The sequence below is a fragment of the Entelurus aequoreus genome, linkage group LG24 (assembly GCF_033978785.1).
Source record: "Entelurus aequoreus isolate RoL-2023_Sb linkage group LG24, RoL_Eaeq_v1.1, whole genome shotgun sequence".
Classification (NCBI taxonomy): domain Eukaryota; kingdom Metazoa; phylum Chordata; class Actinopteri; order Syngnathiformes; family Syngnathidae; genus Entelurus; species Entelurus aequoreus.
This window is the reverse complement of record NC_084754.1, coordinates 688748-714128: the sequence shown is the minus strand read 5'-3', so window position 1 is coordinate 714128 and position 25381 is coordinate 688748. Positions and strand designations below refer to the sequence as shown.

The window sequence follows — 25381 nt, the reverse complement described above, 5'->3', positions numbered from 1 at the left end:
ATGTTGTCTTATTCTGTGCTGCTAGCATGATGTTGTCTTATTCTGTGCTACTAACATGATGTTGTCTTATTCTGTGCTGCTAGCATGATGTTGTCTTATTCTGTGCTGCTAGCATGATGTTGTCTTATTCTGTGCTACTAGCATGATGTTGTCTTATTCTGTGCTGCTAGCATGATGTTGTCTTATTCTGTGCTGCTAGCATGATGTTGTCTTATTCTGTGCTGCTAGCATGATGTTGTCTTATTCTGTGCTACTAACATGATGTTGTCTTAGACTGTGCTACTAGCATGATGTTGTCTTAGACTGTGCTACTAACATGATGTTGTCTTATTCTGTGCTACTAACATGATGTTGTCTTATTCTGTGCTACTAACATGATGTTGTCTTAGACTGTGCTACTAGCATGATGTTGTCTTATTCTGTGCTACTAACATGATGTTGTCTTATTCTGTGCTACTAGCATGATGTTGTCTTATGTATACATCCCTCTCTTTGTAAGTGTATACATCCCTCTCTTTGTAAGTGTATACATCCCTCTCTTTGTAAGTGTATACATCCCTCTCTTTGTTGAGTGTCTTTGCTCCAGTAAAATGAAACATGATTAGTATAGATGAAAAATGAATTATTTTATTGTGATTAATCAAAATAATTGCAATTAACCTTAACATGAGCAACGTAAAATCGTAGGTCATATCTGTTATTGTGCAACTGGAGTTAAACTAACCCATGCTGTGCATAGCAACTATTTGATAGAAGATACACAAGAAGTACCATTGTTGACAAATGAATCATGAATCATTTTCCATGTGCTATGAAACATTTTGCCAGTTTACTTTGAATTGCCGATTTGTAGATATGATTAGACTATATAATGTTCTATTAAGTAATATTAAAGCAAAATCTTACATGAATTCTCAGTCTTTTTATTTATTTCATTCCAAGATGCAGAAGTTTCCTGTAGGGTTCTGGTCCGCCCCATAAGCCCCTAAACACGACACACAGGAAGAACAATGCAGAAGGTAGTAACTCGGCATCACATAGTTGGACAGAATGGTAGAGGTCGGGGGTCGGCAACCCGCGGCTCTAGAGCCGGCTCTTTAGCGCCGCCCTAGTGGCTCTCTGGAGATTTTTCAAAAATGTATGAAGAATGGAAAAAGATGAGGGGAAAAAAATCAATTTTTTTGTTTTAGTATGGTTTGTGTAGGAGGACAAACATGACACAAACCTCCCTAATTGTTATATTAAACATGCTTCACTGATTCCAGTATTTGGCGAGCGCCGTTTTGTCCTACTCATTTTGTCGGTCCTTGAACTCACCGTATAGTTTGTTTACATGTATAACTTTCTCCGACTTTCTAGGACGTGTTTTATGCCACTTCTTTTTCTGTCTCATTTTGTCCACCACACTTTTAACGTTGTGCGTGAGTGCACAAAGGTGAGTTTTGTTGATGTTATTGACTTGTGTGGAGTGCTAATCAGACATATTTAGTCACTGCATGACTGCAAGCTAATCGATGCTAACATGCTATTTAGGCTAGCGACATATTGCATCATTATGCCTCATTTGTAGCTATATTTGAGCTCATTTAGTTTCCTTTAAGTCCTCTTAATTACATTTATATCTCATGACACATGTAATATGGCTTTTAATTTTTTGCGGCTCCAGACAGATTTGTTTTTGTATTTTTGGTCCAATATGGCTCTTTCAACATTTTGGGTTGCCGACCCCTGCCCTAGGTGTCATGGAGTGCACATACTTGAGGAGTCCAAGCCAGTAGAGGTGAGGCATCACATCAGCTTTCATGTAGTACATGAGTCTCCTTTCCTTGGCTTGGTTAATGGGGAATGTCTCCAGTGGCTGAAGGTTGTAGTCAAACTCTGCCAGGACGACGGTGTTGTAGCTGGTAACCAGCGGACAGGAAGTGTAGCCATCATACTGTTAAGGAGACAACGTGTTAGCCTTGATGTATTTTGATAGAAACTTGCAGAGGTCATGCATTATGACATTTTGAAATTAAGCTATACAGATACATAAACCTTGATGTTGTCGCGCTGCGTATTTGCTTTACCTTTTTATCAGGTTTCTCATTTTTCAATATCTTTTTGATGCTTCGGTGCAGAACAGCAGACTGTGCAGCTGAAACAAAAAAACAAATGCTGCCTTACGCTTATTGAAATGCACATTATGTTAGAAATGACAACAAATCATATTCCCAGGACAAGAAATATACAAAACCCAAAAGCCGTGAAGTTGTCACGTTGTGTAAATGGTAAATAAAAACAGAATACAACAAATCCTTTTCAACTTATATCCAATTGAATAGACTGCAAAGACAACATACTGGAAAACTTTGTTATTTTTTGCAAATATTAGCTCATTTGGAATTTGATGCCTGCAACATGTTTCAAAAAAGCTGGCACAAGTGGCAAAAAAGACTGATAAAGTTGAGGAATGCTCATCAAACACTTATTTGGAACACCCCACAGGTGAACAGGCTAATTGGGAACAGGTGGGTGCCATGATTGGGTATAAAAGCAGCTTCCATGAAATGCTCAGTCATTCACAAACAAGGATGGGGCGAGGGTCACCACTTTGTCAACAAATGCCTGAGAAAATTGTCCAACAGTTTGAAAACAACATTTCTCAACCAGCTATTGCAAGGAATTTCACCATCTACGCTCCGTAATATCATCAAAGGGTTCAGAGAATGTGGAGAAATCACAGCACGTAACATTGAATGCCTGTGACCTTGGATCACTCAGGCGGTACTGCATCAAAAACTGACATCAGTGTGTAAAGGATATCACCACATGGGCTCAGGAACACTTCAGAAGACCATTGTCAGTAACTACAGTTGGTCGCTACATCTGTAAGTGCAAGTTAAAACTGTACCATGCACAGCCAAAGCCATTTATCAACAACACCCAGAAACGCCGCCGGCTTTGCTGGGCCCGAGCTCATCTAAGATGGACTGATGCAAAGTGGAAAAGTGTTCTGTGGTCTGACGAGTCCACATTTCAAATTGTTTTTAGAAACTGTGGACGTCGTGTCCTCCGGACCAAAGAGGAAAAGAACCATCCGGATTGTTCTAGGTGCAAAGTGTAAAAGGCAGCATGTGTGATGGTATGGGGGTGTATTAGTGCACAAGACATGGGTAACTTACACATCTGTGAAGGCACCATTAATGCTGAAAGGTACATACAGCTTTTGGAGCAACATATGTTGCCATCCAAGCAACGTTACCATGGACGCCCCTGCTTATTTCAGCAAGACAATGCCAAGTTACGTGTTACAACAGCGTGGCTTCATAGTAAAATTCTAAGTTAATGATTTGCAAAAAAAAATAAAAATTGTGTTTCTCAGTGTGAACATGAAATATGTTGTCTTTGCAGTCTAGTCAATTGAATATAAGTTGAAAAGGATTTGCAAATCATTGAATTCAGTTTTTATTTACGACTTCCACAACGTGACAACTTCACTGCTTTTGGCTTTTGTACAACATGCCAACAACTCTGCCGAACAGAAGAAGGGGAACCCGGCAGCCAAGGGATTAAAAGTGGCTTTTGCCTTTGAATGTCACCTTGGAAACAATTCAGATGAAAAGCATTGCAACTACTAGAGTTGTCTTACACGGGTCAATGAATGGAGTCGGACATTAACAACCTACTCCTACTTCGGTGGGAGGGAGGCCAGTTGACTTACAACTGAGGATTTTTCTAGATGGGGGATATGCCCCCGTCACTCCAGGTGGGCCTCAGAGGAAATTGAAAGCGGCAGCAGGCCGCATCACCTGGACTAATTTGCTCCTTCCTCAGTGCTCCCCCGTGGCAGCGGTCATGATCCTCCCGCAGGTTCAACTCCAGAAAACCTTGTTATGCTCAAAGTTAGTCAAGTTTCATTGTCTTTTTGGCGCTACTCCAGAGATGATCGTATAAAACATCCAATCTCTACTGCCTTTATTTGGTTAGATTTTTCCTTTGGAGGTGGGAAAAGTGCAACAGAAATGTGATTTGTTCAATGAAGGATTGTATTCCATTCCTTTTATATAATGTTGGGAACATCACCTTACTTCAGTTCTTCTCAAATAGTAGGGCGGGGCCCAAGTTAGTGGGGGGAGGGTGTGACACTTTATCATTTTCATGCTTCAAAAACGTCCTCTTTTGATCAAAATAAATACTTAAGTACCGTATTTTTCGGACTATAAGTGGCAGTTTTTTTTCATAGTTTGGGTGCGACTTATAGTCAGGAGCGACGTATGTGTGAAATGATGAACACATTAGCGTCAAATATGAAATAATATTATTGATGTCATTGACGTAAGAGACTAGACGTATAAGATTTCATGGGATTTAGCGATTAGGAGTGACAGATTGTTTGGTAAACGTATAGCATGTTCTATATGTTATAGTTATTTGAATGACTCTTACCATAATATGTTACGTTAAGTTGGTTATTTATGCCTCATATAACGTACACTTATTCAGCCTGTTGTTCACTATTCTTTACACATTTTAAATTGCCTTTCAAATGTCTATTCTTGCTGTTGGCTTTTATCAAATACATTTCCCCCATAAATGCGACTTATGTTTTTTTCCTTCTTTATTATGCATTTTCGGCCGGAGCGACTTATACTCCGAAAAATACGGTATATAAATAAATAAAATCAGCACAAATTGTTTTTAATTCATTTATGATTTGTAGGTTGAAGTGTTAAATATATTGTGCGCCATGGCTTGATGTTGCTGATCAATTTCAATGTATTATTGTTTTTTGCGTTTACTTAATTTTATTTCAGTATCAAATGGTTCACTTTCTTATAGTTTAAATAATGTTTTTGGTTTTTTTTCCAGGCAAACTGCTGCACTTTACAGCTTTTCTGTTACAGACTAAATACACAATGGGGGACGAAACCTTTTCTTCCATCTTGGGAGGTCGCAACAGAAAATAGAGAAGCACTGCATGACATCCTTGTGACGTTACTGCCACCTAGCGACCAGAGTACTACATATCATTGGTTTTAATGCCATAGCAGTGTTTCCCATAAACTGCCAAGATACCTGTGGCGGTGGTGGCGTGGCTATGGGCGTGGTCACAATGACATCGAGTAATTTGCATAATTTACTACAATGATATGATTTTCTCCAAAAAGGCTCAAAAAATGTATACTTACTAATTAATAATAACAGTTTTGTTTTAAACGTCCATCCATCCATTTTACAATATAATTACAACACTTTATGTACATATTTATATACAGATTTGAACAATAAGTTATTCACTGAAATATATTTATTAATTGTGGTTCTTACAAAAAATATATCTTATAAAATTTAAAAGCTAAAATGTCTCTTAAAGCTCTGCCCCTTTAATTAGTGCATACTAAATAATTTAACTTTAGCCTACTACTACAAGCATATTATTTACCAGCAACATAAAGTGAAACAGAGGCAGAGGTGTCCTGCCACAGTCAGTAACAAATAAACAGAAAACAGTAGTGGTCAAATACAAATAAGGCAACAAGAGAAGTATCCTACACTTCTCTTTTGTAAAGTCAATGTGAACAGCCTATATGGGCATCTACATCAACTATATGATTTGCCTGAGAAGCTGGACAGGACAAAAAAATAAATAAAATAAAATAAAATTTAAAAAAACAATTAAAAAAAAAAAAAAAATCTATTTGTGGCGGACGTAATTCTTTCGTGGTGGGCCGCCACAAATAAATGAATGTGTGGGAAACACTGCATAGGTTTTGCAAAATCGAATATATATCAGTATGTGGGTGTGTCTGACATGTTGAAGGGAGGCGCTGGTCAAGTGGACGTAGGTGGGTGTGTTCTTACGTGTCAACATCAACATAAAGGAGGGGTCTTAAATACGCAGTCCATATATTGTGACCCTCTACTTAACTTTACAGTCTATTGTAATTGCTGCACGGTCACTCTGGGCGGCTAGTAGTTAAATATTCATTATGGCAAACTTGACTCCAACTAGACAGTAAAAGAAACACATTTAAAACAGATCAACAAACACATTGGGTAACACCGAGAACATCTTCCCTTAAGAAGAGCTGTTTTCAACATAACAGTGTCAAAATATACAATTTTACACTTATAATATACACTTATAATCAGTGTTCCACCTAATTTGACATGTCGAAGCAAACTTATCTGTTGTGACCGCTTGTTGTCACCTGTCACTCAAAGAGTTGCATTGCAAAATACTACAGAATAAATCGTCCATCAATCGATTGAAAAATGCGCAAGTTTTGATTGATTTACATTATACAGTACATGAATTGCATTACATTTGATCTGGCTGCTCTGACGTATCTGGGGAGTTCCAGTTTTCCATCGACTTTTGTGTTGCAATTTGTAAAGTATTAAAGGCCTACCGAAATGACATTTTTTTATTTAAACGGGGATAGCAGATCTATTCTATGTGTCATACTTGATCATTTCGCGATATTGCCATATTTTTGCTGAAAGGATTTAGTAGAGAACAACGACGATAAAGATTGCAACTTTTGGTATCTGATAAAAAAAAGGCTTGCCCCTACCGGAAGTAGCGTGACGTAGTCAGTTGAACATATACGCAAAGTTCCCTATTGTTTACAATGATGGCCGCATGAAGTGAGAGAGATTCGGACCAAGAAAGCGACAATTTCCCCATTAATTTGAGCGAGGATGAAAGATTTGTGGATGAGTAAAGTGCAAGTGAAGGACTAGTGGGGAGTTGAAGCTATTCAGATAGGGAAGATGCTGTGAGAGCCGGGGGTGACCTGATATTCAGCTGGGAATGACTACAACAGTAAATAAACACAAGACATATATATACTCTATTAGCCACAACACAACCAGGCTTATATTTAATATGACACAAATTAATCCCGCATAAAAACACCTAGGTGTTTGTTATGCTAGCTCCTAGCTACTAGCTCGAGCTAGTTATAGCTCGAGCGGGTAATATGGACGGGATCCCGTATATATAACCCGCCAATACAATTCAAACACCTGCATAACACACACACTCACTCAGCCCAAACAACCGTTCACCTAACCCAAGGTTCATAAAGCTTATATATTTAATCAAAGTTACGTACATGACACGCACGTACGGGCAAGCAATCAAATGTTTGGAAGCGCGCGGGTGGGACCTGATATTCAGCTGGGAATGACTAAAACAGTAAATAAACACAAGACATATATATACTCTATTAGCCACAACACAACCAGGCTTATATTTAATATGACACAAATTAATCCTAATGCTAACTCCTAGCTCCTAGCTACTAGCTCGAGCTAGTTATAGCAAGCGATCAAATGTTTGGAAGCGCAGCTGTGTATCCAAATCAAAGTCCTCCTGGTAAGAGTCTCTGTTGTCCGAGTTCTTCCATCTTGACTGCATCTTTCGGGAATGTAAACAAAGAAGCGCCGGCTGTGTACATGTTGTTGCTGACTTCCCTCGCAAAATAGACGCTTCGCACCGACAACTTTTTTCTTTGCTTGCTCAGCTTCTTTCTCCATAATGCAATGAACAAATTGCAACAGATTCACCAACACAGATGTCCAGAATCACGTGGAATAATGAGATGAAAACAGAGCTATTTCGTATTGACTTCAATGGTGTCCGAATACTTCCGTTTCAATGATTGACGTCACGCGCATACGTCAACCCTCAGAGGCGTTTCGAACCGGAAGTTTAGCGGGAAATTTAAAATGGCACTTTATAAGTTAACCCGGCCGTATTGGCATGTGTTGCAATGTTAAGATTTCATCATTGATATATAAACTATCAGACTGTGTGGTCGCTAGTAGTGGCTTTCAGTAGGCCTTTAAGTTTTGTTTTATGTGTGTTAGTTATTGTTTATGATGCCACCCATAGTATAGCAGTAGTTAGTGTGTGCATTACTTTGTTTTGTGTGTTGTGTCCTAATTTTGTGGTAGCGTAAGTTTAGACAGCTTGTTGTGTAGTCAGTTCCATGCCTGTTTTCAAAGACATGTATACTGTGAGGTTAATGTCAAAAGTGATTACAAAGTACTCACTAACAGAAAGAACTCATAACGTCACAAGAAGTCAGAGTCGAATTGCAAGTCTTGGATGATAGTGTCAAGTCGAGTCCAAAGTCATCAAAATTGTGACTTGATTCTGACTGGAGTCCAAGTCGCATGACTCGAGTCTCCTCCTCTGGTAGTTGCTGATAAGTTCCACAACTTTGAACATGACATTGGTGTTGTAGGTTTTTTGCGTCTTACTTTTGCCCAGCTCCCAAAGTCATTTTTAGACCCTTTAGAACAGTGGTTCTTAACCTTGTTGGAGGTACCGAACCCCACCAGCTTCATATGCCCATTCACCCAAACCTTCTTTAGTGAAAAATAAAATGTTTAGTTTTTTTCAAATTCAAGAAAAGTCATGCGTTGTTTTACTGGTGCACTTGATGAAGCGTGCATGAACATCACCTTGTTCAGAGAACAAAACCAACACAGTGTGTAAACTCACAACAAATTACACACCTTACACACTTTACCATGAATTGATTAACGTGGACCACGACTTAAACAAGTTGAAAAACTTATTGGGGTGTTACCATTTAGTGGTCAATTGTACGGAATATGTACTGTACTGTGTAAACTGTACTGTTTCATATCATGTATTCTCTTCCTTTGCAATCTGCTAGTAAAAGTTTCAATCAATCAATCAAAAAACCTGCAAATCAGATGGAAAATTAGAGGGAACATTGTTTGGGGGTATCCATAATACACTGATAGGGAGAAGTTTTTATTTACACGATAAGTCGGATGTGTCTTTACCTCCGTGGCGGAGGCTCCGCCGAACCACTGAGGCCGACTCACCGAACCCCTAGGGTTTGATCGAACCCGGGTTAAGAACCGCTGCTTTAGAAGAAATAAATTAGAGGGAAAACTCGATGGCTTGCTGGCTTATGTAAGGAAACTAGATTTCTGAGACCCTTAATTTGGTATCGCAAGGAGGATGTAGCAGCCATTTTTGTGAAGACTGTCTGTGCAGTTGCTATTTGGACTCTTGATTGCAGGTGTGTTGTGTGGAGAGAGAGGCTGTGTTGCAATAAAATCTGACTATCAAGTTTTCCTTTTTTACTTCACCACCACCACATCAACGGGCATTTTAAAAGACCCTCAGTTGCCACGTATGTCAATCAAGTGACAAATGTCATGAAAATGAATGATAGGGTATTTTTCAAAATACTTCTCGATCGATGAGTAGACGGCAATGGTGAGTTTTCTGAAGAAAACAAACCGTCAGAGGCAGAAGCAGCATAAGAACGTTGGTGGCCTTCAAACCGTTTGTGGATTAATTTTCTTGGAAATGTTTTTGTTATTTGTGAAGTTGGCACCCCTTTCTAAATATTTTAGATTTTTATGAACTGCAACTCCGATTTAACGAACTTCTCCACTTTATGACAATAAGGATGACCATCCAACCATCCAACATATGTAAACTTTGTTCATTCATTTTTTGTGATTTGTAATATTTGTAGTTGTCTCCTATTTATGTTGAGTATTTATTGTGGGAACCAATAATTAGGGGGTGGTGTGTAGGAGACGGAACTGGTGTTGTGTGGAGCAATGCATGCCGCATTCACAGACTACAAGGGTATTTTCAAAAATTGCCAATGCGCACTTCAAACCTGGAAGGAGTGGTTGCGACACAATCATGAAGTCTCGGAATTAGTAGCTTCGATACTCGCAATGCCATGATGAGGTTTCCTATTATAATTAATATTGAGCACTGAGAGAAGCACCAGAAATTAAAAAATACCCAGAAATACCTGCATGGCTCCAGATGGGGGCTTCGGTGGCCTGTACTAGGCAAGGGAAAACCTGGTCTAACATTGTAATATCATCAGGGTTTTTTTTAACTCTACTTTGTCTGGTCCCTCTCATAGGACCTGTTCATCTTGGGTGACCCTTGTAAGGGCATAACATACCACAAATCTCCTACGATCATTAGGAAATGCCAAGTCCTCCAGTAGTTTGAGGGGTATACAGTACATTGTGTGATCGACCCCAAGACGACTAATTGCTACCAAAGCAGCAACTAATCCATCTTAAACAAATAAACAGAGTTTCAATCTTAAATTTGTGTACAATTCAAATAAGTCTGCCGACCAGTAATGACAATTTATACACAATACACATTTTGCCTTACGTGGCGCACACACCATCAGAACATTTACCTTTGTAGTGTCTTGATGTCTTACACATGTTTCAGAAGAGGCAATTTAATCTCCAGCAATATCATTAAAAAGATCCTGTATGTCCCCATCGTCCATCGTATCTAGCCAAGGTAATGATAAAGACTACTTACCAACAGCAGCAGCCGTTTTGGAAGTGGGCAAATTGGTGCAGTCTCCAATCCCAAACACATTAGGGTACTTCTTATGTTGAAGGTTTTCTTTGTCCACATCCAGCCAGCCAGCCTCGTCTGCCAGTGGGCTGCCTTTAACTACGGAGTTGGGTCCCATGGGTGGAGTGACATGGAGCATATCGTACTGAAGAAGAGCCCAAGGAGAACAGTTACTTGGTGGAATATCTCGGTCATGTGTTGGTGTTAGGATTGTCATAATACTTCAACTGTCAACTTGATACCGATACTTGGAAAACATATTTGACACTTGATACCTGCTTCAATACAACACTGATGAAAAACATTTAAAAACAATCCCAAAATTGAATAGAAATATCTTAATTCAGCGTTTCTCAAAGTGTGGGGCGCGCCCCACTGGTGGGGAATAGAGACATGACAGGTGGGGCGCGAGGAACGGGACGAAATTTCCCTTTAAATTTTTTTTTTTTTTTCAATTATATTCTTAGATATTTTTTTTTTGCTATGTTTTCATTTTCTATACACACTGGAAATCACTTTGTGATTCTGTCTGTGAAATCCGCTGTATAAATAAATGTAAATTACTTATTTTTCCTGTATGCTTTACATTTCTAGGTAGGAGCGAAAGTTTGACAGACATAGCAACAGTAACTAATGGGGGCGGGGCTAAGCGGAAGCTTTGTGAATGGCGAGTCACTGTGCGAGGATTTGCTGTTTTGCAAATACATCAAAAATAGAGCCAATGCTGATGAGCTGTTCAAGATAATGGACAGTTTCCTCAAAGAACACGACCTTAAATGGGAAAACTGTGTGGGCTTTTGCTCTGATGGCGCGCAGACCATGGCAAAGTCAAGAAACGAGCTGCAGGCTCTAATAAAGAGGGTTGCACCAAATGCACATTGGACACAATGTGTCATTCACGGGGAAGCACTTGCGTCAAAGCAGCTCAGCCCCGAACTCAATGAGGTTTTAACAGTGGCAGTGTCAAGCCTGCAACCCCCATTTGAAAAGCTGTGCAGTGCAAAACAGGCTCATTGCAACCACTAATGCTGGAGTACTGTAAAACTCATCTTCACTTTCCCTGTCTTGCCAAATGCATAGCTCCTCCTTTTTTCTTGCAAAGATTGCAAAGTGGCACTTTTATTTTTATTTATTATTGAACTTGATGCAAGTTATTTGATTTATTATAGAACTTGATGCAAGTTATAACACTTTTTTTTATTTGTTATTGAACTTGATGCAAGTTATAACACTTTTTTTGATTTATTATTGAACTTGATGCAAGTTATAACACTTTTATTTGATTTATTATTGAACTTGATGCAAGTTATAACACTTTTTTTGATTTATTATTGAACTTGATGCAAGTTATAACACTTTTATTTGATTTATTATTGAACTTGATGCAAGTTATAACACTTGTTTTGATTTATTATTGAACTTGATGCAAGTTATTTTATTTGATATTGAACTTGATGCAAGTTATAACACTTTTATTTGATTTATTATTGAACTTGATGCAAGTTATAACACTTGTTTTGATTTATTATTGAACTTGATGGAAGTTATTTAATTTGATATTGAACTTGATGCAAGTTATAACACTTTTATTAGATTTATTATTGAACTTGATGCAAGTTATAACACTTGTTTTGATTTATTATTGAACTTGATGGAAGTTATTTTATTTGATATTGAACTTGATGCAAGTTATAACACTTTTATTAGATTTATTATTGAACTTGATGCAAGTTATAACACTTGTTTTGATTTATTATTGAACTTGATGCAAGTTATTTTATTTGATATTGAACTTGATGCAAGTTATACCACAGCTGCACAGTTATTTTATTTATTATTGAACTTGATGTTATTTTATGTTATTGAGTTTGAATGTATACAACTTGATGTTACTTGATGTTCAATACATTTGAAAATGTTAAGCTTGGCATTAGCGTTCTGTTGGGGCGTTGGGGGCAGGTGGGGCTTGAAAACTCCCCCTTGTCCAAAGTGGGGGATGACAAAAAAAGTTTGAGAACCACTGTCTTAATTAGAAAAAAAATGATTATAAACAGTTGTGGAAAAAGCCCTATTTGTATTTGCTACATGAGATTTTGAAACTGCAGTTTCTCCACGGTGTCAACAGAAAGCTGATCCATGCATAAGTCTTCTAACTTTGTTCATTTTCATAGCTTGTGGCTTCGTATTTTCTTTGTTGAGCAAACAAAGATAGTAGTCTCTCTGCTTTCTGGGTTCTGAGTTGCGAGCAAAACTTTGAGTTAAAAGCCTCCCCACCAGGAGCGAGAAAATGGTGCCCCCTCTAGCAATCATAAAAAAAATTATTAGGAAGCAAAAAAAGATTAGCAAAATGTTCATGCTATCGTTTACGGTCGTTGTACCAAACCTTTACTGATAAGGGTTCACAAGAACGAGACATCTTTTTACTTGATTCCACATCAAATCTAAAATGAATAATTATAAAGGTTTAAATAAAGTAAATACAAAAGCAGTAAAGTTGTCACGTTGTGTAAATGGTAAATAAAAACAGAATACAATGATTTGCAAATCCTTTTCAACTTATATTCAATTGAATAGACTGCAAAGACAAGATATTCAATGTTCCAACTGGTAAACTTTGTTATTTTTTGCAAATGTTAGCTCATTTGGAATTTGATGCCTGGACTGATGCAAAGTGGAAAAGTGTTCTGTGGTCTGACAAGTCCACATTTCAAATTGTTTTTGGAAACTGTGGACGTCGTGTCCTCCGGACCAAAGAGGAAAAGAACCATCCGGATTGTTCTAGGCGCAAAGTGTAAAAGGCAGCATGTGTGATGGTATGGGGGTGTATTAGTGGCCAAGACATGGGTAACTTACACATCTGTGAAGGCACCATTAATGCTGAAAGGTACATACAGCTTTTGGAGCAACATATGTTGCCATCCCAGCAACGTCTTTTTCATGGACGCCCCTGCTTATTTCAGCAAAACAATGCCAAGCCACAAGTTACAACAACGTGGCTTCATAGTAAAAGAGTGCGGGTACTAGACTGGCCTGCCTGTAGTCCAGACCTGTCTCCCATTGAAAATGTGTTTGGCATTATGAAGCCTAAAATAGCAGAAGGGAGACCCCCGGACTGTTGAACAACTTAAGCTGTACATCAAGCAAGAATGGGAAAGAATTCCACCTGAAAAGCTTCTAAAATGTGTCTCCTCAGTTCCCAAACCTTTACTGAGTGTTGTTAAAAGGAAAGGCCATGTAACACAGTGGTAAAACAGCCCCTGTGACAACTTTTTTTGCAATGTGTCGCTGCCATTAAATTCTAAGTAAATGGTTATTTTAAAAAAAATAAAAAATGTTTCTCATTTCAACCACTAAATATCTTGTCTTGCAGTCTGTTCAATTGAATATAAGTTGAAAAGGATTTGCAAATCATGATATTCTGTTTATATTTTCGATTCACACAACGTGACAACTTCACTGGTTCTGGATTTTGTATTATAAAATGTCTTTTGTGACGACCTTTGCAGGGTCTTCAAGTGATTTGGCAGTATTGTCTTATCACTGGGCTGCTGAAAGTGGCCACTTGCTGCTGGGGGAAGCAACCCACTATATCTGGAGTGCTGTGGCTGGTGGCTGCTCTGATGGCTATAAAATACATATTGTGTTTTTTTGTCCACAACATTGTATGCTGACAGTTTTTTCCCCCAATTTAGGCCAATACAAAGTTGGATCAACTGCTATACTGCTTTTTAGGACACAAGTGTGTAAAATGTAGATTAGCATCATCATATGTCCTCTTTAAAAAAGGGTTCAGACATGTTTTAAGCCCAGGAACCGTTGCAAGAGTACTGATCAGATGATATGAAAAGCATACACAACCCCCCCCCCCCCCACACACACACGTGTAAAGCGACTTTGGGTATTTAGAAAAGCGCTATATAAATCCCAGGTATTATTATTATTATTATTTTAAGAGTTACCTGCAACACAGTCGTCTCGCCCGGTTTGTCAAGATTTTCAAACACGGCTTCTTGCTTGTCTGCCCTGACTTCAATCAGGTTCTGCCTCAGGTTCACTTTTATGTCACGTTCCTTGACGATGTCCCAGAGTGCATCAGCATATTTCTTGACTCCAAACAGCACTGGCAGGGATGTGTTGTAAATAATATTGGCCCTCGCCCTCTTTCCTGTCTTCAGATCAAACACATACGAGAAAAATAAACATTTAGACACTGATAAGTTTAATCATTCATTAATCTGGAGCCTTTACCAGCTGACTTAGGGAGACATTAACTTGAATTAAGGTTGTACACAAAATCTCAATTCCAATTGAAGGAAGTAGAATTTTAATTCCCATAAATTCCTATTGATAATTTTGGGGTATTTCAGCATCATGCTTCACAATATATTCCTTACATGGCCTTGACTACCAGTGTTGATTTGGACAGCAGTTTTTAATTTAGTTAGAGTCATCTTTTGGCGAAAAAGTATTTTAGTTTTAGTCCAATTTTAGTCATCTAAATTGATTTAGTTTTAGTCAACACTACAGTAAAATTAGTCACCCAAAACAATGTATAAAAGATAAGACCCTTGTTTAAAATGTATTTGCAAGCACCTTTATTTAGACTATCTGCAACGCTTTTGTTTCACACAAAAGTAGCATGATTTTACGGCCAAGAGTGATGTAGTTAGTCATTCTTTGCTCTACAGGTCAATGCATATACATATCTTACAGGCATTGTTTTTCATGCTACGTCTCTGGCAAAGCAAGTATGTATGTGTGCTATGAAACATTATTACGATGCACGCATCAACAATTTTATTTTATTTTTTTTACATCGGAGTGTAGTGGATTGTCCGAAGCTTAAACAGCAACAAAAGTGAATTTAGTACAAAAAGTTTATTTACCCATTATCAAGTCAGATTGAGCTGTCCATGCAGACACACAAACGTCCTCCGGAGGACTCACAAAAAACAATCTCTCTCGAGTCCCGGTCTCCTGCCATTTTTATCTGTCTCTTCGTGCGTCACTGTTTTTTCTTGTGCGTCACTCTTGTGGTCTTTGACATGTTTGTTTTTGCAACATCCTTGGATTCCTTAATCATACTTAGACAATCAAAACATTCTGTAGACAGGGTGGCACGACTTAATATTCACTTTTGTCCCACACCCGGTTCATTCAATGGCACAGAATAGAAGAGAAATTAAATGAGCGTACATTCTTGACAGACATGAAATATAGGTCAAAGGTCAGAAATTCTACTACAGGAGCAGGTAAAAATAAGATGATCAGTAATCAAAACAAAGGCACGTTGACTAGGACGATAAAACAAGTAAGTGACATGTTAGTAAAAGTATAAATACGAGACAAAGAAATTGACAGAAACGAAATCCAATGATATTTAATTTTGTCTTGTCGATGGGTGGGATAAATATGTTATATATCCAATCACAACTCTTAAATGGCGTACATTGAAAGAGGGGTGGAGGTTAGGTATGAGCCAATCAGATGCTTTTCCTTGCGGGACAAGGAAGTAACCACCAACACCAGTAGGTGTGGCTCTGATTACTGCTTTGCACACTCTTGGCATTCTCTCGATGAGCGTCAAGCACACCCGTGAAGTGAAAACCATTTCAGGTGACTACCTCTTGAAGCTCATGGAGAGAATGCCAAGAGTGTGCAAAGCAGTACTCAGAGCAAAGGGTGGCTATTTTGAAGAAACTAGAATATAAAACATGTTTTCAGTTATTTCACCTTTTTTTTTTTGTTAAGTACATAACTCCACATGTGTTCATTCATAGTTTTGATGTGACAATCTACAATGTAAATAGTCATGAAAATAAAGAAAAGGCATTGAATGAGAAGGTGTGTCCAAACTTTTGGCCTGTACTGTATTTGTATGTCTTATATGAGGATTGTGAATGATTGACGGCACACCTTTGTCTAATTTTTGCGTACTTTCAGTATGATTGATCTGATAACACGGTCAGAAAGCAGAAGCATTCCCATTGTGATGTCAATCTCCGGAAATACCCAAAAGTTTACAGAGCGGAATATTCAAAAGACTGAATTTGTGGCGTTTTGTGATGTTTAGGCAGTATTTTCACATACTTTGCGGATTGTAAATACAATTGGATATTGTTTAATACAGAGTTGTCAAACTCAATTTCATTGAGGGCCACATTGTAGTTATGGCTGCTAGAGGGCTGCTTGTAACAAAGAATTATGTATGAATTTGAGTATTATTAGATAAATGCTTTAAAATGTAATATCTGAAATTATTGGTATCGTTTTTTTTTATTATCGGTATCTGTTTTTTTTTGTTTTTTTAATTAAATCAACATAAAAAACACAAGATACACTTACAATTAGTGCACCAAGCCAAAAAACCTCCCTCCCCCATTTACACTCATTCACACAAAAGGGTTGTTTCTTTCTGTTATTAATATTCTGCTTCCTACATTATATATCAATATATATCAATACAGTCTGCAAGGGATACAGTCCGTAAGCACACATGATTGTGCGTGCTGCTGCTCCACTAATAGTACTAACCTTTAACAGTTAATTTTCATTCATTACTAGTTTCTATGTAACTGTTTTTATATTGTTTTACTTTCTTTTTCATTCAAGAAAATGTTTTTAATTTATTTATCTTATTTTATTAATTTTTAAAAAAAGGACCTTATCTTCACCATACCTGGTTGTCCAAATTAGGCATAATAATGTGTTAATTCCACCACTGTATATATCGGTATCGGTTGATATCGGTATCGGTAATTAAGAGTTGGACAATATCGGAATATTGGATATCGGCAAAAAGCCATTATCAGACATCCCTAATTATTATATATATTTTTTACGTACACTGTAAAAAAATCTATCTATTTTTTTTACAGTGAAAAAAACTAGCAACTAAATCACCAGAATTTTACTGTAAAATGTACAGTTTTTTGCAACATATTACAGTAAATGGAAAAACTTTACCATCGTTTTTATTTTATTCTGGCAACTGAGCTACCAATTTTTTACCGTTAAAAAACTGTGATAGTTTTACCATTAACAGTAAAAATAGATCTTACAGTAATATCACTGGCAGCTCAGTCGACACAATTTCCCATAAAAAAACAGTGGTAGAATTTTTTTCAATTTACAGTAATATGCTGTAAAAACATGGCACATTTTACAGTAAATTGTATTGTCATTTTTACAGTGTACAATTTGATGGATAACTTGCTCTAAAACCATAAGTCAAGCAGAAATTTAAGTATTTTAACCAAATAAAATGTTTGGAAAGTATGATAATGTATTTTTTGTATATTGGATAATATTAAAGTTTAAAAGGTGTGCAATGTCATGTGGCACCTGCATTTTTTTGACTCACCTTTCTAAGGAAAGCATCTGAGAGGTACATGATCTTCTGTGGAGCTCCGGCACATTTCACTGGAGTGTCTGGGAATGAAAACACAGCGTTGCCCTCTTTAAAGTTCTGCAGCGCTGCCCAGGTTTTCTCCACCGTTTCAACAGAATAGTTGGAGCCAATCTTTGGACGGTCAAAACCTTCAGGAAGCCCTTTAATCTTTTAGATGGGAGAAGAAGAAAAAAGGTTCAGTCACTTAAAAAGGTAACGGTAGGCCTGGCCAATAAAATACAATCTCGGATTCTTTTCACAAAAAATAACATTTTTGATTATTTTCAACTTTGTTGAACAGATGAACAGCACCACTAAAGTTCCAGTAAGTGGACCAACCAGGCTTTTCCACTGTATATCTGGACACCACATCTTTAGTGATCGCTCGCATTTATGACCTTTCTTATCATAAATGGTACCTTGAGTTAACGATTCCACCACAGTAAGCTGCTTTTTAGCGGGAGTGCGTTCTTGTTCGCCTTGTAAAAAGTTGCATTTGTGGCTGGATGGCTCTGTTTCAGATGCTGAAATAAGTTTGTTGTGCTACTGCCTTTTGCTGCAACGGGCTTTAAATACAATTTGCAAAGTGCAGTTACTTGTTCTACATATGTTGCCGCAAATCCAAACTACTAAAGACAAACTTGGAACAAACTCTGCGCTCTCTTTCACTTTAGCAGTAACCACCTTGTGTTATGGTCTTGGAAGCTCCTGGGGGACAAGAGTACGCTGGAGCAAGATGAGAAAAACACTGAACTATTTATCTTTTCTTTTTTTTTCTTAAATCATCTGCAAATCAAAACTTGAGGTAATCAATAAAATCGATTTATCGCCCAGTTCTACATAACAGAGTAGAAGTTTTGCAAACAGAGCACTTCCTCACCTTTTCAAAATGGAGCTGCAAGCCAAGTGCCACAATCAGATACTCATAGGAGATCTGTGACGAGATCATTCAATTTTAGGACAACGTACGACACATTGTTATCCATCTTTGTTGCTATAAAACACACATGTGGTCAGGCAGCAGAAAGCAAACATACTTCGGTCCCGTCATCAGTGCGGACAGTGTTTGTGTCCGGGTTTATTTCCTGAACTTTAGACTTCACCCACTTCACGCCAGAGGGCATAACACTTGATGTGGGCCTTCCGGATGAAGCAAGGGTTTTAGCACCAGCACCCGCTAGAGTCCAAAGAGGCTGATAGTAGTGCATCTGAAAAGAAAAACAGTATGATGGCACAGACTTTCACAAAAAATATAAAATAGAGGCTGCTTCAAAATCTCGTTCATATCACCATTTCTACCAGCAGCTATAGGGACTGAGCTATGGTCGGTCTTAAATCAGTATAAAAAATGCTTTTATTTTGACACTGTTGAGCAGTGGTCCCCAAAATGTTTGACTCCGGGGCCGCATTGGGGTAAAACAATTTGGCTGGGGGCCGCGCTATAAATATATATATATATATATATATTATATATATAAATGTGTGTGTGTGTGTGTATATATGTAAATGTGTATATATGTGTGTGTATAAATGTATATATACACTACTGTTCAAAAGTTTGGGGTCACATGTAAATGTCCTTATTTTTGAAGGAAAAGCACTGTACTTTTCAATGAAGATAACTTTAAACTAGTCTTAACTTTACAGAAATACACTCTATACATTGCTAATGTGCTAAATGACTATTCTAGCTGCAAATGTCTGCTTTTTGGTGCAATATCTACATAGGTGTATAGAGGCCCATTTCCAGCAACTATCACTCCAGTGTTCTAATGGTACAATGTGTTTGCTCATTGGCTCAGAAGGCTAATTGATGATTAGAAAACCCTTGTGCAATCATGTTCACACATCTGAAAACACTTTAGCTCGTTACAGAAGCTGCAAAACTGACCTTCCTTTGAGCAGATTGACTTTCTGGAGCATCACATTTCTGGGGTCAATTAAACGCTCAAAATGGCCAGAAAAAGAGAACTTTCATCTGAAACTCCACAGTCTATTCTTCTTCTTAGAAATGAAGGCTATTCCACTAAATTGTTTGGGTGACCCCAAACTTTTGAACGGTAGTGTATATATATATATATATTCCTCGCGCACTAATTGACTTAAAGAGCGCACTTGCTGCATGTCACGTTATCGATGGTAAAATGCATTTTTAGACAATATGATTTGCCTGAGTGGCTCGGAGACGGTAGAAAATGGACTAGTAAGGACAAATAAAAAAATAATAATAATTTTTTAAAAAAGTTTAGTTTTTTTTACTTGGGACTTCCCGCGGGCCGTATTTTGGACGCTGGGGGGCCGTATCCGGCCCGCGGGCCATTGTTTGGGGACCCCTGCTGTTGAGTTTCCCAGGAGAGACACTTGGGCTTGATTAACGCAGGTTGCTTTTTGTGTCTGCACTGATACTATAGACCAGACCTGGGCAAATTAAGGCCTGAGGGCCACATGCGGCCCGTTAAACTTTTCAATCTGGCCCGCCAGACATTTCCAAATAATTGTTTTAGATCTTTAAGAATGAAAGTGTAGCTGCCATTATGATGTGCAGTGATATTTCCTAATGCGCGAGACCGAGGCAGACATCTGGCGCCAGGTAACGAGAGCAAAACAAAGAGTAGGAGAGCGTTAGCGACAGTTTGCACGAAGGAAGTGTTCATGCAAACACCCTCAATATGGAAAACAAACGGAGAAGTGCATATGATGCTGCTTTTAAGTTAAAGGCAATCGATCTGGCTGTCGAAGAAGGAAATAGAGCTGCTGCACGTACCCTTGACTTGGCTGACAACGCCATTTTGGACCTGTTCTTCTCCGACACCGACGAAGAGGATTTTGTTGGTTTTAGTACGCAGGAGGAAGACGATGACACAATGATTAAAGACTGACTACCGGTAATACTGTTGTATTATTTGTACACTGCATGAATGCTGTTCGCCATGTCAAAGATGTGAAAGTTTGATTGAATGATTGAAAGATTTATAGTTAATAAATGGGACGCTTTGCGTTCCCAAACAGTCATCTCTGTCCCGACAATCCCCTCCGTGGTAGCAGGAACCCCTATATACTACGCTAATTACACATCAATACCCTGCGGCTTATAGTCGGCTGCGGCTTATATATGTGGAGCAATCTGTATTTTCCCCTAAATTTAGCTGGTGCGGCTTATAGTCCGGAAATTACAGTACTTCCGAATCTCAATCAGTAAATGGTGTTCATTATTACATTACTTCAAAGCTACTGTAGTCGTTCATAGTATATTATACAGTCTTGTTTTGTTAAAATAGTGATGTAAAAGTTCATTTTTTTTATTTAAAAGCATGTCACATGTTAAAAATGTGGTGTTCTGGGGGGCCCCAGAAAGGAATAACGGCATTTGATTTCATTGCAATTGTGTACATTGATCTGAAATACGAGCTCTATCTCAGAACAAATTAAATTTGTATGATAAAACACCACGTTATGGCATTTCATAACCTGTGCTTACCTTGATTAATATCCACTGTTTACTTCTGCAACGGGCTGTCTTGTACCTGTGACAATGTGCTCGGCAATATTGTGGAATATACTCCGGCTTCCTCCCACCTCCAAAGACATGCACCTGGGGATAGGCCCCTCCCACCTCCAAAGACATGCACCTGGGGATAGGCCCCTCCCACCTCCAAAGACGTGCACCTGGGGATAGGCCCCTCCCACCTCCAAAGACATGCACCTGGGGATAGGCCCCTCCCACCTCCAAAGACGTGCACCTGGGGATAGGCCCCTCCCACCTCCAAAGACATGCACCTGGGGATAGGCCCCTCCCACCTCCAAAGACGTGCACCTGGGGATAGGCCCCTCCCACCTCCAAAGACATGCACCTGGGGATAGGTTGATTGGCAACACTAAATGGGCCCTAGTGTGTGAAAGTGAGTGTGAATGTTGTCTGTCTATCTGTGTTGGCCCTGTGATGAGGTGGCGACTTGTCCAGGGTGTAACCCCCTTCCGCCTGAATGCAGCTGAGATAGGCTCCAGCCCTACTTGCCAACCTTGAGACCTCCGAATTCGGGAGATGGTGGGGTTTGCGGCGGGGTTGAGGTGGGTGGAGTTGGGGGGGGGTTTGGTGGTAGCGGGGGTGTATATTGTAGCGTCCCGGAAGAGTTAGTGCTGCAAGGGGTTCTGGGTATTTGTTCTGTTGTGTTTATGTTGTGTTACGGTGCGGATGTTCTCCCGAAATGTGTTTGTCATTCTTGTTTGGTGTGGGTTCACAGTGTGGCGCATATTTGTAACAGTGTTAAAGTTATTTATACGGACACCCTCAGTGTGACCTGTATGGCTGTTGATCAAGTATGCCTTGCATTCACTTGTGTGTGTGTAAAAGCCGCATATATTGTGTGACCGGGCCGGCACGCTGCTTGAACGGAGGAAAAGCGGACGTGACGACAGGTTGTAGAGGACGCCAAATGCAGTGCCATTAAAGGCCTACTGAAATGAAATGTTTTTATTTAAACGGGGATAGCAGATCCATTCTATGTGTCGTACTTGATCATTTCGCGATATTGCCATATTTTTGCTGAAAGGATTTAGTATAGAAACAACGACGATAAAGTTTGCAACTTTTGGTCTCTGATAGAAAAAAAGCCTTGCCTGTAGCGGAAGTAGCGTGACGTAGTCAGTTGTTCGCTTCCTCATATTTTCCTATTGTTTTCAACGCAGCTAGAGCGATTTGGACCGAGAAAGCGACGATTACCCCATTAATTTGAGCGAGGATGAAAGATTCGTGGATGAGGAACGTTAGAGTGACGGACTAGAATGCAGTGCAAGACATATCTTTTTTCGCTCTGACCGTAACTTAGGTACAAGCTGGCTCATTGGATTCCACACTCTCTCCTTTTTCTATTGTGGATCACGGATTTGTATTTTAAACCACCTGGGATACTATATCCTCTTGAAAATGAGAGTCGAGAACGCGAAATGGACATTCACGGTGACTTTTATCTCCACGACAATACATCGGCGAAGCTCTTTAGCTACTGAGCTAACGTGATAGCATCTGTCTCAAATGCAGATAGAAACTAAAGAAATAAATCCCTGACTGGAAGGATAGACAGAAGATCAACAATACTATTAAACCATGGACATGTAACTACACGGTTAATAATTCTCAGCCTGGCAAAGCTTAACAATGCTGTTGCTAATGACGCTGAAGCTAACTTAGCAACTTAGCAACCGGACCTCACAGAGCTATGCTAAAAACATTAGCGCTCCACCTACGCCAACCAGCCCTCATCTGCTCATCAACACCCGTGCTCACCTGCGTTCCAGCGATCGATGGCGCGACGAAGGACTTCACCCGATCATAGATGCGGTCGGCGAGACGGAGGAAGTTAAGGTGAGTTCGCCGACTAACGCGTCTGCTATCCATCTCTGTCTTCCTGGTTGTGTTGCTGCAGCCAGCCGCTAATACACCGATCCCACCTACAACTTTCTTCTTTGCAGTCTTCATTGTTCATTAAACAAATTGCAAAAGATTCACCAACACAGATGTCCAGAATACTGTGGAATTATGAAATGAAAACAGAGCTTTTTTGTATTGGATTCTATGGGTCCGAATACTTCCGTTTCAACCATTGACGTCACGCGCATACGTCATCATACATAGACGTTTTCAAGCGGAAGTTTAGCGGGAAATGTAAAATGTCACTTTATAAATTAACCCGGCCGTATTGGCATGTGTTGCAATGTTAAGATTTCATCATTATTTCCTTGAATTGGCGCAGGGAATATAGTATTCGCACGTCTAGAATTACTGCCGGGTCAAACTCGTTTCTCAAAATAATTAACGCATGCTTGGCCTTATCGCCGGTTTATTATTGAAGCTGGATCAAATTCGTTTCGCAAAATATTAATTTTATTATCGCATGTCTATAATTTTCGCCGGGTCAAACTCGTTTCGCAAAATATTTAGCATATGTCTAGAACTTCCACCGGGTCAAATTCGTTACGTCACGAGTGACGCTTTACCTGTCCTCATTTTCAAAATGGAGGAAGCTGCTTTCAGTAGTTTACAATCGCACAAAGGAAAACAGATAAAGAGCTATTCAGTAGGATTTAAGGTCCAAGCTATTGAATACCGGTACAGTATGCTAAAGAGAACAGTAAGCAGCTATGTTTTATTAATATACCGTAGCTGCGTGTGTGAAATACTGTATAAGTCATTAAATGACTCCCGCCTCCTGGTGGTAGAGGGCGCTCCCGCGCTAGTGATCCTTCTTGCGACTTCCGGTACTGCAGAAGAAGTGAACACACGCAGCAAGAGATTTTTTTTTTCCTCTGCCTGAACAAGGAGGATTACATACCGGTATCTAAAATAAAACAGTTTTCTAAACTGGACTTTCAATGGAAGCAGGAGGTAATAATTAAAGGAATATCTCCATCAAGACAGAGAGACTTTTAAAACTGAAGAAAGAAAATAAGGAAGACTTCTATAAACAAGTTATCGATGCTTTTGGTCAGAAGGAGCTGCAAATGGACTCCATTTATAAGTACAGGTAAGACCATAATAACGTTTTTTTTTTATTAAATGTGCTTTTCATGATGGTATGCTTACATCACACTCAAAGCGCACGCCTAAATTTTATGGATTCCTTTTGGTAAACGCCGGAGTGAGAAAATTAATTAACGCCCCTGCGGCTATTCAAGGAAATACGGTATATAAACTATCAGACTGCGTGGTCGCTAGTAGTGGCTTTCAGTAGGCCTTTAAGGCACGCCCCCAATATTGTTGTCCGGGTGGAAACCGGGAGAAATTCGGGAGAATGGTTGCCCCGGGAGATTTTTGGGAGGGGCACTGAAATTCGGGAGTCTCCCGGGAAAATCGGGAGGGTTGGCAAGTATGGCTCCAGCACCCCCCCGCGGCCCCAAAAGGGACAAGCGGTATAAAATGGATGGGATGGATAATCAAATGTAACCAACCTCACCTCATCAGAGCGGTGACTTACCTCACTGGGCTCCACAACAGCCACTTTATCAGCACCCAGCATCATCTTCATGCGTGCGCTCATTGCTATGCCCCCACTTCCTCCTCCGAGCACCAGCATGTTGTAATGTTGCTTGGCAGAAGCACGACAGCTTGTGTGTAGACGACAGGCGCCAAAGCCCGCGGAGCGACACAGGGCGGCCATCATGTGTTGCTGGGAAACAAACAAGGACACAAACATGTTTCAAATGGATAATGTTTTAGTCTTCAACGCAATGTGTTTGTATGTTGGTGCGGGTTTCTTTATGTTTTTTTTAAGTAATTTAAGTAGACAAGACGTAATAATAATAATAATAAATAAACCAAAACTACAACAGCCTACATGTATTCATTAATATTGGCTGTTTGTCACTTCGGCGTCGATAGTTAGCTAAGATAACCGTGCATGCACATTATTACACGTCCGTTTTTAAACAACGTCACATTAAATAATGTTTGTGCTACTCTTACCTTTACAGGTACTTGGGAGATACAGAAGAAAAAGTCACCTCTTACGTGACACAAGCGGAGGAAGTCACCCAAAATGAACTTGGTCTTCCTGGTACGACATGATCCCCATTGGCCACGCCCACTCAAGCTATGGACCAATCAGAAG

The 25381-nt window shown here is 39.3% G+C and overlaps 1 protein-coding gene across 2 annotated transcripts; it reads right to left on the bottom strand.

The window, feature by feature from the left end:
• Window positions 1–527: 527 nt before the first annotated feature.
• sqor (sulfide quinone oxidoreductase) lies at window positions 528–25381 on the bottom strand. Of its 2 annotated transcripts, none has more exons than XM_062035343.1 (10): window positions 25275–25381; window positions 24749–24940; window positions 18815–18985; window positions 18658–18711; window positions 17751–17945; window positions 14347–14556; window positions 10349–10532; window positions 2070–2137; window positions 1758–1936; window positions 528–985 (listed from the first exon to the last, which is right to left on the bottom strand). In XM_062035343.1, the coding sequence occupies exons 2-10, from the start codon at window positions 24932–24934 to the stop codon at window positions 928–930; spliced, it is 1305 nt and encodes a 434-aa protein (XP_061891327.1). In that variant the 5' UTR covers window positions 24935–24940; window positions 25275–25381; the 3' UTR covers window positions 528–927. The 2 variants fall into 2 exon arrangements, with proteins under 2 accessions (XP_061891327.1, XP_061891326.1); XM_062035342.1 differs by having other exon boundaries at window positions 531–985; window positions 25237–25374.